The following is a 16687-nucleotide window of genomic DNA, read 5'->3' on the forward strand; positions in this document are numbered from 1 at the left end:
CAATTTTATGGCCTGCCTCTTTCTACCCGACATAATTATCCGATTCTCTTTATTTAGGCCTCATTCGAAAGCCCGCGAAAAATACCCACTTTCCTAGGGGTCGGCAAATTCTGTAGCACTACATTAACATCGAAAATGCTTCTTTTTTTTTAAGACGGCGCTTTGCTAGGAATGTATCACTAAATCAACATCAAAATGTTTTTTTTTTTACTCTTCAGTTCTAACTTGTCTCAGGATTTTTTTTCGTTGAGGCACGAGCACGAAATACTGGATACTGACATGCATGCGGACCACTGGCGATGACATAGAAAGACGAGAAGAGAGAGGACAATCTCGTTGGAGAAGAACATTGACAAGCAGGCAGGGGTGGACTGGGTCCCCCCAAGAGGGTGCCAAACTTAACTACCAAAAGGCACGAAAGAACTGAGGTTCAAGAGCGCAAAGGTTTTAAAAGTGCAATAATAAACGAAAGCGCACAGGTTTGAGGGCGTGAAAAAACGAAGGCGTGCAGGTTCAAAGACGTTAAAAATACCTAAAGTAAACGAAGTCTCACAGGTTTGGGGGAGCCCCCCTCCCCCCACCCTAAAAAAAAAACCCGAAGGCACACGGAGGACGCTCGAGGCCGCATCGGCCCGCAGGCCAGTCCGCTCCTGCCAGTAGTCACTGACTTAACTAACGTAGTTGCACCTCCACGTGTTTCCATCGACGAGACTAAAAAACCATATGCACCCTCGTTATTTTTTTTTTTTTTTCGCTCCCTCTCCTCGAACTTGTGCGCTTGCTTCTTTTTGCGTCCTTGAACATGTGCGCCTTCGTTGTTTTTTCCTTTTACGAAGTAAAGGAAGTATTGAAGTCACGAAAAAACTGTATGTAAGTATGTATGTACGTATGTGTGTATATGCGTATGTATCTCGCATAACTCAAAAACGGTATGTCCTAGAGAGCTGAAATTTGGTACGTAGACTCCTAGTGGGGTCTAGTTGTGCACCTCTTCTTTTGGTTGTATTCGGATGTCCCTAAGGGGGTTTTTTACACCTTTTTGGCGGGAAATCATTGTTAATATCAATGTAAACTCAAGTGGTGTTATGATTTGGCACCCTTTTCGACATATCGCCAAGCTTTTGGTCGCCAAGTTTTTTCGCCAACTGGACAACAAAAATGCGACTTTTTTTTAAATTTGGTTTTATTTTGGCCATTATTGGCGATATTTAGAGAGTTAACCATTGAATCACATTAAAATGCCCAATATTGGGAAAATTAAGCTGTATAAAACGTTTTTTTTGCTTCGGTTCGCAACAAACTTGCGGCAAAAATATTTAAAGTGTTTCTTTGCTTACTCCAAAACGCTACTATTATCATTAAATTGGCGTAGAAGGAAGTCGGGTGACGCTAACATCATCTCGTTTTTTCACTCTTAACCCTGAGCGCCTTCGGGGTTTTTTTTTTTTTTTTTTTTTTTTTTTTTGCGCCCTGGAACTTTTTTTTTTTTTTGAGCAATCACGGTTGCTTATTGTTTTCATTTGACTGTTTTTATGTCCTGTCTTTTTATTTTCCCACCGCCACCCTCCGCACCATCACCGTCGACCGGGTCCTCACGATGCTGTTCCTATAGCGAAAGCCGTCTCCAGGTTGCATCAATGTCCTACACACATGCGCATACATACACAACTACACGCACGTACACACATATACACACAAACACCTGCACACACACACAAATACACCTACACACATACAAACAACTACCCACACGTTCATGCCTGCACACAGACACAAAGACATATGTTTACACACTCATACACATACCCCCCCCCCCCACCATATCACACATTCATACACACAACTACTCACACACTTATGCCTGCACACAGACACAAGCACACATGCCTACACACATACACATACCCCTACACACAAACACACATACCCCCACACACAAACACACACGCCAACATACACACACTCGTGATTCTGCCATTCCATGTAATTCATGTATAAAGATACATGTCCGTTTCTAAAACTATCAACATTTCGCCGGCAAAACTGCTCTCTCAAAATTCAGTCATAAAAATGAATGAAATAATAACAGTAATCATTGATTCCTGTTGAATATTAACCTTAATTATGTCTGTAAGCTATTTAGAAGAGCGATTCTAATTAGAGGAAATTAAGAACTGTCAGCCGACATTGTTAAATGATCCTCTGAATACTGCGAACTTAGCTTTAGCGTTTATCCTGGTAAGGATTCTGAGGTGATTAAGAAAAACCCTCACGTATGTTGTAACTTCGGTTTTGAGTTTTTCAATTGTGCTATTTTTATTCAAGGAAAAATTTTTATCTTTTTTTTTCCATATCATAATTGACCAAAATTAGAACTTTTTTCTTTCTATTTTAGTTTTAATGAGAAACTAGAAAACACGTTCTACTAAAATGTGACGCAGAAAAAAGGGAAACGAAATTTAAAAATAGATGTAATTTTAATTATAGTATTCCTGTCTTTCGAAATACAAGGTGAAGATCAAAACTTTTCTTTCTTTTTTTTTTTTTTTTTTTGAAAGAGGTTTCAGTACGACTTGATTGATGATCTCCTTTTGAGGAGTAAACAAATAGTCTTCAATTGGAATGCTGATTCATCTGTAGTTCAGACGATTTGATGAATCTTATCAACTTACTTTCCCGGGGTTTTTTTTTTTCCCCAACTCAAAAAAGAAGACTTAATGCATCGTAAAAAATTGTTTAGTAGAAAAATTAATTTTTAAAATATTGCAAAATAAAGTTTTGAAAGTAGTTTATTGAAGTGTTAAACATGTGTCTGTCGATTTGTCTGTCCATAGGTATATATATATATATATATATATATATATATATATATATATATATATATATATATATATATATATATATATATATATATATATATATACAGTAGTTGGAAAACTACATTTCTTTTGTAGCGAACTACAACTACAACTACTTTTTTTTAAATGTAGCAACTACAAACTACTTTTGAAATGCAGTCGCTACTTCGCTACTTTCCAAAAAATAAGTAAATAAAAAGCATACAGACTAGGGTGCCCACAAAAAATGAAAGTCGATTTTTCTAGTGGCATACCCTCTTATATTTTTCTTCTTATGTTAAAACAACTGTAAAAAAAAAGTTTCATGTAATTTGAACAACGGCAACCCGTGCCGACCGGCGTTTGAAAGGTTAAGTCAGCACTTGTAGGTACGAGTATGCCAGGACAAATCGGAAAAAAAAATAATAATAAATATTTTTTTAGTAACTCGAAAGTTTTGTTGATAAGACGTTGCTCCTATATCCCACACTTCACATGTACCATAAAATCAATTATTCAAATTAAAAAAACATTTAGATATCCCACACTTGGCCTAAAATTTATAATTTTCTTCAAAAAACTGATTTTTTTTTCTATTTATCTTTCACATATTAATTGAAACAAAATATCAAATTCAAAAATTATTAGCGAACACATTTTCAGATCAACACACACACACATTTGTAAATGAATAATAATATTTAAAAAAAAAAGAAATTTAAATTTAAAAATTTAACTTAACCTTGAAAAAATGCATATCTTTTGAGTATTATGTTGGAGATTCAAATATTGCAGGAGAGCAAAAATTTCTATTTAACGCTAATAATCTACTTTACTGCTCATATTTTTTAGCTTGATAATTTCGTTAAATTTACCTTGCTTTTTTAAAATTTGTATCAAAAAAAGAAGGTAAAGAAAATTATAAATTTTAGGCCAACTGTATGATACTTAAAAGTTTTTTTTTTTCTTAATTTGGATAAATATGTTTGTGGTACATGTGGGGGCTATAGTTCCAACGTTTTATCAACGTGAAGTTTCGAACTTTGAAAAAAATATATATATATATCATTTGGTTTAGTACACAGGGCTGTTTTTACTCTCAGAAGAAAGCCAGCACTGGTTGCCGTTGTTCAAATTACATGAAACATTTTTTACAATTGTTTTGACTTTAAAATAAAAATACAGAGGGTGTGCGATTTGAAAAATAAACTTTCGATTTTTCGGGGGCACCCTAATACACACACACACCGTGCGAAGATTGAACGGAAAAAGGTTTAGATTGATAAATTAGCTCATCTGAACATGGAATATTACTAAGAATTATCTATTATTTCTTTTTTCCTTTTTTTTCCCTCAAAAATTTTTGTTATCATACTTTTATATGGATGCTTCACTTGCCAAATCGATTGTCTCCATAAAACAGAAAGACGAGAAAAGTGATGAAATAGATAGTGTTATCCATAAGAGTGAATGGGCCCTCGTGTTGCATTTTCTGCCATCGCAGGATCAGAAATGCACTGAACCAAAACTTTAATATAAATTCCCATTCTAAGCATTGATTAAGCACTATTAAAGCAGAAATGAGAATTTTTTCAAAAATTAGAGGTAATCGATTTGGCAACTGAGTCATCCATAAAACACTCTAATGCTCGTATTTATTGAAAGCCGGTCAGGTCAGTTTAGTAACATCTTCTATAACCTTTACAGCTTCTTTGTTTGGTGAACACAGTAGAAGCACTATTTTTACGAAACTTTAATTTTCACGATTTTTCCGTGACCGTTGTAATCACGAAAATTTAATCCTCGTGAAATACTTTTGTTTTTCAACTTTCGATCTGTTCATATAAAATTCACAAAATGTTCCACTCGCTAAATCACCGATACAGTGAAACCTGTGTAAGTTGACCACTCGCGGTGCAGTACTTTGGTGGTCAACTTAGACAGGTGGTCAACTTATAAAGGGCGGTAATGATTTTTTTTTTTTTTTTTTTTTTGTCATTTCTTGCACCATGAGTTTTTGAGTAATTCACTCTTATTCTTTCTGTTCAACTCACTTTCATTGTATAACATTATTGAAAGTAAAGCAATAATTAAAAATACTATTCAAAAAGTTTTGTTATTTTTTCTTTGTTTTTAACTATATTAGACACTTGTTTTAGAAATTCCATATGTGCCGGCTAATTTTCTCTGGCTTTCTCCATTTTCAATTAATTTAATATAATATTTCATACTTTTTATTAATCTCAAGTTCAACTAACTTTCGTTTTTAACTTATAGCACAAAGAGCAATAAGCGCGACTCTCCCAGTTCATAAATGCGAAACATGTAACTTTACTCATTAGCAGGGTACGCATCTGCGTACCCGCAGCGCGAGGGGTCCGCGTCCTTAAAGGGGATAATGTCCCTAGAAATTGAAGAAAAAATAGAAAAAAAACTAGCATTAAGACTTATTCACTTTACAAATAGACACTGCTTGCCATTAGGGAGAGGCCCTACATATTTTGTTGCAGGGGGGGGGGGCTAAAATGTATAGATCCGAGCCTGCTCTTTTTAGCACAATTCCTGTGTAGCCACAACATATTGCAACTGAAAGAAAAGTCTTTGAACTTTTCTACTGAAACTTATTTTCATTGAACAGAGTACAAAAAGCTATCTCAAATAGAACAACAAATGAAAAACAAGTTTGGAGAATAAAGAGCAGCATAAGCTTTATGCTGCTGTTTAGTTAGTAAAATGCTAGTCTGTCATCAAAGCATTAAAAACATTTTTGGAAAGCTATCAAAAAAAAGGAAGGAAATAATAATAATAATAAATAAATAATAAAATAAAATAATTTGCTGAAGAAAGTTTAAAAAAATAAACCAAGCGGTCAACTTACAAAGGGTTTTTTACAATACTCCAAACCAAATTTGGTGTTCATTAGTGGTCAAGATAGACAGGTGGTCAAGTTACAGAGGTTTTCCTTTATTATATAGATATCCTTTATTATATAGATAGGACTAATTCCGTTCCTGACAAAAGCGGTCAACATAGACAGGTGGTCAACTTTACAGGATTTACTGTACCTTAATTTTCGCGAAAATAAGTGCTTTTACAGTCTTGGAACAATAATCTCTTTGAAATCTAAAATGTTCATCCACGGGACATTCTCGGCAGCCAGAAAAACAAAGGAGTTACAAAATTGGCGGTTTTCTCTAATTCATATACTTTCTTTTTATGTCAAGCTCTATTCAATATAAATATTGACGAAGTATGAAAAATACGATGACAAACAAACTAATGGAGTCAAGTAGATATAATGTATGTGTCAAAGCGATATATCTGAGATTAGCTCGTATTTTTATGAGCTTTATTTCTCATTGTATCTGCTGATGCACTTGTTTAAAACTTGCACCAGTCAAATTCGTTTGAACGTTGATTCTTTTTTTTTCGGAAGTTTATTTAAAAGTAGTTTCCTGAAATCGCTACAAACTACTTATTTTTTGTATTGAACTACTCGCTACACTACTTTTTTTAAAAAGTAGTGCACTACACTACAAGCTACTAAAAAATGTAGCTACTACAGTAGCGTCGCTACTTCCAACCACTGTATATATATATATATATATATAAAATTAAGCAATCAGAAATTCAAATATTAAACAAATTATAAATAATAAGTGATGATAAAAAGGAAAAATGCAAACAGCTATTAAGTAGGAATAGATAAAGAGTGAATCCAGAGCTCATCAGCCGTGGAGGATTCATTAATTATGGTCAAAAGACCAAAATTTTTAACTATGAACTAGAAGAGAATATTTAAGCTCCAGTACATGCAATATAGAGTAACAATGGGCAAAAGCACCACTTGCTAAGCTAAAAACAATAAACTAGAGCTCAAACCTAAAACTAAAAGCAGGGGGTTTCGCCTCGACTAATTAGGAAAACAAGTTCCGATAATTAGCCTTCCACGGGAAAGTACCTGCCTATAACAAAATTGTCTTACCTTGAAATCCACGTAAACAAAAACCCAATCCATTGTTCAACCTGATAAAAAAAACATTCCATTTGTCAACATAACATTAAAAACATAAAAACATATCCAGAAATCAGTCCATAGACATACCGAGTCGTCTGTATCGCACGTGTAAAAAATTCATCCACCTCGGCGATTCATAAAAAATGGTTTGTCACGGTTGTATCATACATTTACACAGTTAAACAGTTTCAAAAGAAACGAAATGCTCATCGAAGGCTATACTTAAGCAAATGTTTTCAACTAGATTTTTAGGGAAGTTATTATTAAAAAGTAAGTTTTTGAGTACTGAAATTTCTTGCTTAAATGCAGAAATGGTATTGCAAATTCTTTTTATTCTGATAGCTTGCGAAACAATGATGCCAATAAAAACCTTTTTACTTAAGCAGGAGGAAAAATCTTGTAAGCTGTTAACTGTGAAATTGAATTCGCGTCTTTTATCATAGATTGTAGTGGAACAATTTGAGTCAATTTGTATGTTGATATCCAGGAAATTAAAGCTATGTTGATTAGAACTGGTCTTTTTGAGCGTTAATGAACTATGATAAATAGTTTTGCTAAGTTCAGAAAAATTAGGAAAATTTATACACAAAAGGTCATCGATGTATCTGCAACAAAGAGGTGTAAAGGAAGGATTGTCAATTAAATATTTTCTCTCATAATATAAAAGAAAAAGGTTGGCTAATGTAGAGCTAAAATTAGCTCCCATTGCTATGCCATTAATTTGTAGAAAACATGAATTACCATTTTTGAAAAAATTATTGAAAATACAAAATTTAAAAAGACCAAGAAAAAACAATTCATTAAAATCAAGGGAATCCTTGACCGAATTAAAAAGTTCTGAAATAGAGGAAAAAAGTTCAATGAGTGGGATATTGGTGAAGAGGTTTTCAAAATCAAAAGTTTCTAAGTAATTTATATCAAGCATATTAAGTAAATTGATCACTTCAACACTATTATTAACAATCCAGAACCAATTCATTTGTTGAAGTTTAAGTTGTTCAAGAATTTTTTTGAGAAACTGTTCGAGCTTTACACTCAGATTTTTTCCGATGGTGTTGGTGGCAGAGCAAATAAAGCGAAATCCAACAGGTGTTTTATGAAATTTTGGAATAGCATATAAGTAAGGTAAGTTAACAGAATCAGGACGTGGCAATTTAAAAAGTTTGTAAGCAGCAGCAAATTTTTTGATGATGGAGGATTCATTAAGTTTGGAGGAAACATAAGTGGTGGTTTTTTCTAGTTCATTTTTCAAAATATTAGCATATAATTTTTTGCAGCAGATAGAGTAATTAGAGCTGGCTTTATCAACAACTGTAAAGACAAAGGCTTTTTTAAAATCATTAATGGCATTATTTTCATCAGCAGAGAGATGGAAGTATGAAGATTCTGTGTTAACAATATCACGTAAACGTGATTTCAGTTCAATTAAAAAGTGGTGTCTATATTCAAGAAATGCATTAAGTGGAACATTAAAACAATAGGAGATTTTTCTTAAAAAATATTCAAGTTCAAATGTAAGCTTATTAAAAGCTTTTAGGAAATTAATACGAAAATTAGGCCGATATTTAGTACCCAAACTAAAAAGTTTCATGAGTTTTTTGTTTTGTAAGAAATTCAAATCACCGGTTAGAATATGACCAAGATCAGAGTTGAAGAAGATGGAATTAGAGAAATTAGCACAATTACAATCAAAGTTCAAATATTTATCAAAATTTTTTGCAACTTCTTGATAGTTTAGAATTTTTTTCGAGAAAGGAGGATTGAATTTGTAGCTGAAGACAATTTGTAGCTCTTTGATGGGAAAAAAATCCAAAAGTTTACTGTGTAGTTTTGAAAAGTGTAAATAGTCGAAGGATTTTTGCAAAAAACTAAAAGTACAGTAGTAAGTTTGGTGTTGTTGAGTAGAACCAACTTTATAGATCAGAAGATCATAACAAAGAAATTCAAAGTGTGAATTTTTGAAAAGGTAGTAAAGGAAATTTTTGAGTTTTTTAAGAAATTTATGTTTTAGACTAAAAAGAAATTTCCTAACATATTCAGTGTCATACGAATGACAAAATGAATTTTCAAGCTTATCAAGAATTTCAATGGGCGAAAAAATGTAGAAACGAGGAGGGGATTTTCCTGATCCTCTATTAAAACGAGAAGTACTTGTATTATTTCCAAATCTAAACAGTGAATAAATACAAAGATTTTTAGATGAGTTATGGTATGCTGTATATAATTTATTATCAAGGGAAATTCCTACTTAATAGCTGTTTGCATTTTTCCTTTTTATCATCACTTATTATTTATAATTTGTTTAATATTTGAATTTCTGATTGCTTAATTTTATATTTACTTGGCTTTTTAGTTTTGCTGCGTTGCGCATCTATGGGCTCTTGGTGTGGTCTTTTCAATATTTTTCACTTTTATTATTATTATTATTATATATATATATATATATATATATATATATATATATATATATATATATATATAACATGAGATACATTTCAAGAACAAATTTTAAATATAAATTCAAAGACATTGAAAAAAAATGAAAGAATAAATACTAAAGTGTGTGACCGGTGTGAACTTAGGGACCGGTCCTCCCCTTGAGAAAGTGTCGGTCTCTGGTTCACCTTTTTTCATTTTTATGTTCTTGCTTTTTGCATCTTCAATTTTATTTAGATTGTTTATTCATGAATATACATATATATATATATATATATATATATATATATATATATATATATATATATATATATACTAGCTGCGTTGCCCGGCTTTGCCCGGTCTACCTTGAAAATAAAAATTGTGTCAAGTGACGTATATTCAACAATCAGGCGTAAAAAATAAATAAAAAACTTCCAAACAATGACGACAGATATTAAAATACTTTTAAGAAATTAAATCCAGAAAGACGGATTTAAAATACGTAACCATGGAAACACAAAGTAAAATAAGTTTAAGGAATTAAAATGCGAAAGAAAATGATTCACAATTTGAATGGAATCGAGATTTCTTAAACTTGATTTAAAAAGGCTTGTAACTTTTTTCCCTTTTGAGATAAAAGCTTACTTCTTCGACCATAGGTCGAGTTAGATCTGGAGTAAAAAAAGGTCGTTTTTTCCAATGGCGTTAAAAAGAAAGCTGTGGGACAATTCCTTCACTTTTTATTGATTTATTTAATGAAGAAAGTAGTGACTAAATTTCAGCTAAGACTAAAAAAATTCGAGCTAAAAACGCAAATAATTCCCGCCGTAATAAAGTTAGAGCACTGAAACAAATTGCGTAGAACGCGGAAAATTCTATCCTTTCTAACGATATGTAATATTAATATGTGCAAGTAATTTTTCACCCCCATATTTGAAAATTTATGTGAAAATCGGACGTAAATTGGAATAAAAAAAGAACTATTCATCGAATTTTATTCGAACTGGTCTGCAAACCTTTTCAGGACTTAAAGGAACAAACTGTGAAAATTTCAGCGCAATCAGCCGGGTAGTTCTCGAGTTTTGCGAGTTCAAACACACAGACGCTTTTTGGGGACTTCATTTTATACTATGTGTATATATATATATATATATATATATATATATATATATATATATATATATATGTGTGTGTGTGTGTGTGTGTGTGTGTGTGTGTGTGTGTGTGTGTGTGTGTGTGTGTGTGTCCTGATGTAAAACGTGGATTTACTTCGAAGAAGCTTTATTGGAAGAAGCTCATGAGAAGAACTGGCAAAAAAAAGAAAAAAAATCATTTTTCATTTTTTTTTTCATTATTTTAGAGGTATTGAAAACCTCCAATTTTCATATAAATGCCTACGGGAGAAATTCAACCTCTTTCATCTGAGGAATCAAGAATACTTTACAACTGTTTTTCAGTGGCAAAGAATAAAATAAACTGGAATCATTTACTAAATTCATTCTGAACTTTCTGTTTAAAATAGTAGGAAAAAAGTTGCGAATGAAATCGAAATTCCGTTTCGCATAGACTAAAGTAACGTTCGCGAAAGATCGAGAGATTGATTACTTGAATTACAGTATAGTGAAATCAAAGCAAGGGAAAAATGCAAGCAGCTTTATCTGTGATATAAACGGTATAATATATTAAAACCTGTATTTTCATAGTAAACATTACAATTGCTATTATTCTGTAGGGGGGAAGGAGCAATGAAGAAAAAGTTTCAAAAAAATTGAAATGCATTTTTCTTATTTTTATCCTTGACATTTATTTATTTTCGCTGTTAAGTTTGATTTTTGATGATTCATTAATGAACTTTACTTTTATTTGATGTTCTTTTTTTACTTATTCAAGTTAGAAATTTTGCTCAGAAAATTTGTTTCCCTTGCTTTTGTCCTCTTATATATTGAAAAAAAATTCTTAAATTGAAAGCATTGCCGTTTGAAAAAAAAATTGGAATTTATTGATGAATATGATGCGTAACAGCGAATTTCATACTTTTTTCTTTCTTTCTTTTTTTTTCTTTCTTGTCAATTTACTTTCAGGTCCGAAATTTATAAAATAAATTGAAACAGCATTTTTTAAATATTGCCAAATGTAACGCCAAAGGCTTTCTCTTTCTTTTTTTTTCTTTGGACTTCATACAGTATAAAAATCAAACAAAAATATTTTTCTTTAATTATATTAGTTTTGATGAGCTATAGGAAAACGCCCGTTTAACTTTTGTCAGTAGCTAACTTTTGTCTGTATGGTGTAATTTTCAGTACTGTCGATTCCGGTTAATTAACCACATTGGGACAGGACCATTCTGACCCTAATTACCAGTTGGTCCGATTAAGCGAACAGGACCAACGTAGCTTGACCGAAAATGCTATACACAAAAGATTTAAAAGCCCTTATGATTATTGTGAGTCTCATGTGTATGCTGAGAACACAAAGAAGAAAATTTGCTGTTGGCGAAATTTTCCCATTAAAAAATTAATTAAAATTTCTCGAAAATTCTTTTTACACTCGTTCATAAACGTTATCTGACCGATACGGTTTTAATTATTCCTTCCAGTCACAATCAATTTAATTCAATAACCAGAAGTAACTAAAAATGTGAGAGTGAGAAAATAAGTGCAATTAAGGACTAGTAGGAAATTTGAAATAACAATGGACTGTATTAAATTACGCGTTTTACAATTAAACTTTTTTTTTTAATTACATAATATTGAACGAGCTAACTGAACTGAAGAAATTTGAAATCTCACTGAAATTTTGATCTCTGCTGGAACAGCGCCACCATGAAATAGTAGTTCCGTTAAGCATTTTTTTTCCTGTAAATATTGCTGGGAGTAATTGAAAATTTCGAGGAACCATTATTAATTTTTAGTGCACTAACAATTAACCCACTTGAAACTCACTTCCAGTGGGAGATTTTAAATTTTTTTTTCCAATTTTTTCTCATGATCCCAGGTCCGATCTAGCGGATTTTTGATCCCAATAAGAGAATAATATTAGCCTTGCGTAATGGAAATTGTTTTAGTTCATTAAGATTTGGTCTGAATAAGCGGCTGGTCCAATTAAAAGGTGGTTCGATTAAGTGGATTTCACAGTACTTTTCTTTTGATGAAACACTTTTTGAGTATAATTTGATAAATCTTTATTTTTTATGTTAACACATGTTTGTATTTATTATTGCAAACTTTTCATACGAGCTATTGTGTTGCTATATACGCCGTATTACATATTTTCTTTCCTTTTTTTCCCCCAGAAATTAGTACTTAAAGAAGGTTCACAAAGTTATGAGTATTGGAAAGATATTCCAGTTCCTATATATCTAGAATTTTATTTTTTCAACGTAACTAACACGGAAGAAGTATATAATTTCACCAACAAGCCTATTTTGGAAGAAGTGGGACCTTACACTTTCAGGTACTACAGTTCTTAATTTCTTCATTCCTTCTTTTGTTTACATCAAGGTTTCTCAAATTTGGCTTCTGATATAGTTAATAAAAGTTTCGTAAAAACTTGAAAGAATGATGTGTTTTGCAGCGGCTAATTCGAACATGTTTAATATCTCGTGTCTCTAAAATTAATCTTAGACTCGTATTGTTTTCCATACTATGGTAATTTTCATAGACAAATCTAATATCGTATTATGCTGTAAAGTGTTAATACGGAATTTAACTGATGTAAATTTTATGTTAGTGAAGAAAATAATTCTTCAGTAAAATTTCAAGCCCATTTAAATTAAGAAAACATAGTCTTTGCTTTGTGTGAAGTATAAGAAATAAAATTGTTTCTCTTCAGTGCATCCATCTATGAACCCCCTCCCTCGCATAATAAATTAAATTAAACTCATTGGTACATGACTTAATAATAAAAACATTATGTGCAAAAAGTCATGCATTAGTAGTTGATAGACTTTTTAAAGCAAAAAATAGCGTTCTAAGAAAAGAAAATATTGCGTAGAGCTTCTACATTTTTTAAAAACTTGGGCAACCTTTTTTATTCTATGAAACAGAAATATTCTATTAAAAGAGTACTTGAACTTAATTATGAACTTTATATAATTTCTACTACTTGTTATCTATTTTAATCACGTTTTTTTATATTTAGAGAATCCAGAGAAAAAGTTAATGTTACATGGCGGGATAACGGTACACTCAGTTACAAACAGATCAAAAGGTGGTACTTTCAGCCTGATCGTACTAATGGATCTCTACAGGACTACATAACTACTTTAAACGTTCCAATGATGGTTAGTATACCACTAAAATTTCAACTCTAAAAATAAACCACATTTTGATGCCTATTTACTACCTAAACCGACCTTAAAAATAGTCTCCTTTTTGTAATTTAAATTTAAAACAAAACATCCTCAATACAAATATTCTTCCATGGGGGAGGAAAAAATGCGTTTATCATGCATTTCTTTATATTAACTCTAAAACTGTGGGCTTTTAATTGTTGCTTACTGATCTTTAGAGACGTTTATTAGTGATCTATAGATAGTTCTATTCACGCAATATCCACAAATTATTATTCCATTACAAAATAATAATAATGAGCAGCATTATATCCATATAAACGATGCAGATTACCCTTTTTAATGCAAATTCGATACTATTGTTTTAGTATTTTCTTGCATTTAATATTTTCTATTCCAAGATTAGTATTTCCTATGTTTGATAACCTTCTTCATATATCTTAACTCTCCTTTCAATTTTCGGCTGCTTTAGCCTTTTCATCCCATTGTAATTCCTTTGTTATACAGCATTGCCATCAATCTTTTGAAATTAGCGTTGACATGACTTTGACATAGCATAATTAATTGACTTCATGTAAGCAATAGTAGAGTTGCCAAAAGTAAAGACAAATTGAATCATGATATTCACTAGCGATAAAGATCAAAACTGGAATGTGAGCATTGCTGTAAGACCTATAAAATGTTGCTTAGGTAAGGGGAAAATCCTTTTTTATAGTCCAAACAAATAAAAAAAGGAATTCTATGACTGGGGCGACTTTTTATGTTAAGTTTTAAACTTAAATTTAGAACCTGAAGGGGTCATACGGGTCAGTTCACCCAGTGCTATGTGCCATCATATCTATTTATTGAAGTGAAAACTTCTTTAGGTGCGTTGAGCATTTTTGAGGTTGGGAAAAACCATCAATTTTGCGACACCGTCTCCTCACCTCGCCGACATTTGGAAAACAGCGCAGCGTGTTTTTCGTAGTTTTAAAATAAGAAAATAAAATTCGATCTGCAAAAATTGTACTTCAAAATCAACGCGCTGAACATAAATATGTCGTTTCCCATCACGTAATGCAATCTTAAATAATTAAGTGAAAGGTTGATCCGGATATTGGACAAACAAAAACCAGCTCAGATCATGTAAATTCAACATGATTAAAATCAGGAAATATAGAAAATATTTCACGAGTATAAATTTCGTTTGTCAATATACACCGTTTGTCAATTAAGTATTTTCATTAAGTTCTTTTTTTCTTCCCTTTCTAATTTTTGCTGCTTATTATTCTCTAACCCTCTAAAAGAATTTGAGGAAGGTACTTGCTTTCACAGATAGCTGATGAAAAAAAATAGAAATGTTCAAATTAATTGATAATTACCTTCCTTGCAGGCCGCTGCTGCCAAAGGTAAAGAAATGGATATGGCTTTGGTGTATTACGCTCTTGAAGAATTTTTTGATCATTTCAACAGCACATGGTTTGTGACAAAAACTGTAGATGAACTACTTTTTACTGGATATGAAGATCCTTTGATGAAAGCAGCTAAGGCATTCATGAATATGCCTTATGATAAATTTGGATGGTTTTATGAAGTACGTTTGTTAATTTTATAGTTTTGATACTACTTTAGCTATAATTTGCTTCAAGGCCGTAGCCAGAGGAGGGACTCAGGCGGGGAATTTATTTCGTATTTTTTTTTGGGGGGGGGGAGATGTTGCCCCCCCCCCCAATTTCCTTATTATAAAATAATTGTATTTGTGTGAGCAGTGATGTTCCCATCAATTTTTCTGAGGGTATACTCCAGTAATCTATCACGCACAATACGTGTATGCGATCATATACGTAATATGTCATTGTATGAAAATTTTTGAAGCTTGAGGGTATACGCTATATGTCTAACAAATATTTGAGAGTATACGGCGTATGTGGAGCATACCCTATAGGAACACTACTGATCACTGCTATGAGATTACATCCAGATGTGTACTGCAGGTAAATTTTGAGAATAAATTATGAAGTATAAGAGAGAATCCAGCCTCTGGTTTTGAAGAGGTTTATTATTGCAATGTGACATTACTTCTTTTTTTTTCTCAAATTATTACATTCGTTTATGAATAGTGCTTAATTTTTGGTTAAACGATTTATTGGAAATTCTGAACATTTTTGGTTCAAAATTTTCTGTTCTGTTCTTCAGTTCTACGTTCGTTTAACTTTTGGTAAATTATTTTTTTGGTTTTGCAATTTGCATTTCTTATTTTGTATTCGACGTTTCTAGGTTTTGCATTGATTGCAAAATTATCAAATAGGAAGAAGGGAGGATAAGTGGGATATATATATATATATATATATATATATATATATATATATATATATATATATATATATATATATATATATATATATATATATATTCATTTATTTATTTATTTATTTATTTATTCAGGCATAAAATAGGCATAATATAATTTTTTTTTTTAAATCTTTAATCGTTTTTTATGACTCCATGACACTGCAAAACAAAATCTGAGGACCGACCCTGATGCTCATTTCTGCTTACGGGCCTGATTTGCTTGTACCTTTGACGATAACTAATTACCAATTTACTATTCTCAGAAGGATGTTTTTGTAACATTTCATTTAACAAATTAAATACTTTTGAGATTAAATAAAATATTACAAAACAGTTAGTATTTAATGAACTAACACTCCTACCAAAGCATACTCCCAGATTAGCTAAAGTAACTATCTGAAATGTACAAGAAACAGATGGTAAGTAATACATTTTGTAAGTAAAATGCGCGCAGGTCTTTCTTTCTTTTTTTTTTTTTTTTTGTGATTACTGCTATCCATACTAGCTTTTGGTTGAATATGTTCATTCCATTTTATAGGCACAAATATCAGCTTCTGAGACCTTAATCATAATACGCCTGACTGTTTGGCGATTTGACTCTCTTTTCTAAAAATTTGCCCGTCAGAGTTAAGGGTTTTGTGAGAATTCCTAGAGCTCATATTGCAATCTGGTGTTGAATATTATAGCAATTTGGAAAGTTTTTCAATTTAAACTCAGACACTGATGTTATGTGTTATCTCTTTCTTTTGTTTTCGTGTCTGGGAATTTTGTGGTATTTCGGGTTTAAAATAG

The 16687-nt window shown here is 31.8% G+C and overlaps 1 protein-coding gene across 3 annotated transcripts in view; it reads left to right on the top strand.

Annotated features, from left to right (window-relative positions):
- LOC129218423 (scavenger receptor class B member 1-like) overlaps positions 1-16687 on the top strand; it is a 126082-nt gene that overhangs the window by 51018 nt on the left and 58377 nt on the right. For all 3 annotated transcript variants that reach the window (XM_054852676.1, XM_054852679.1, XM_054852677.1), the window contains exons 3-5: positions 12566-12726; positions 13414-13555; positions 14937-15137. In XM_054852676.1, the coding sequence (XP_054708651.1) occupies positions 12566-12726; positions 13414-13555; positions 14937-15137 (504 nt within the window). The remainder of the gene's footprint in view (positions 1-12565; positions 12727-13413; positions 13556-14936; positions 15138-16687) is intronic.

Source organism: Uloborus diversus, chromosome 3 (genome assembly GCF_026930045.1).
Source record: "Uloborus diversus isolate 005 chromosome 3, Udiv.v.3.1, whole genome shotgun sequence".
In the NCBI taxonomy this organism is placed as follows: domain Eukaryota; kingdom Metazoa; phylum Arthropoda; class Arachnida; order Araneae; family Uloboridae; genus Uloborus; species Uloborus diversus.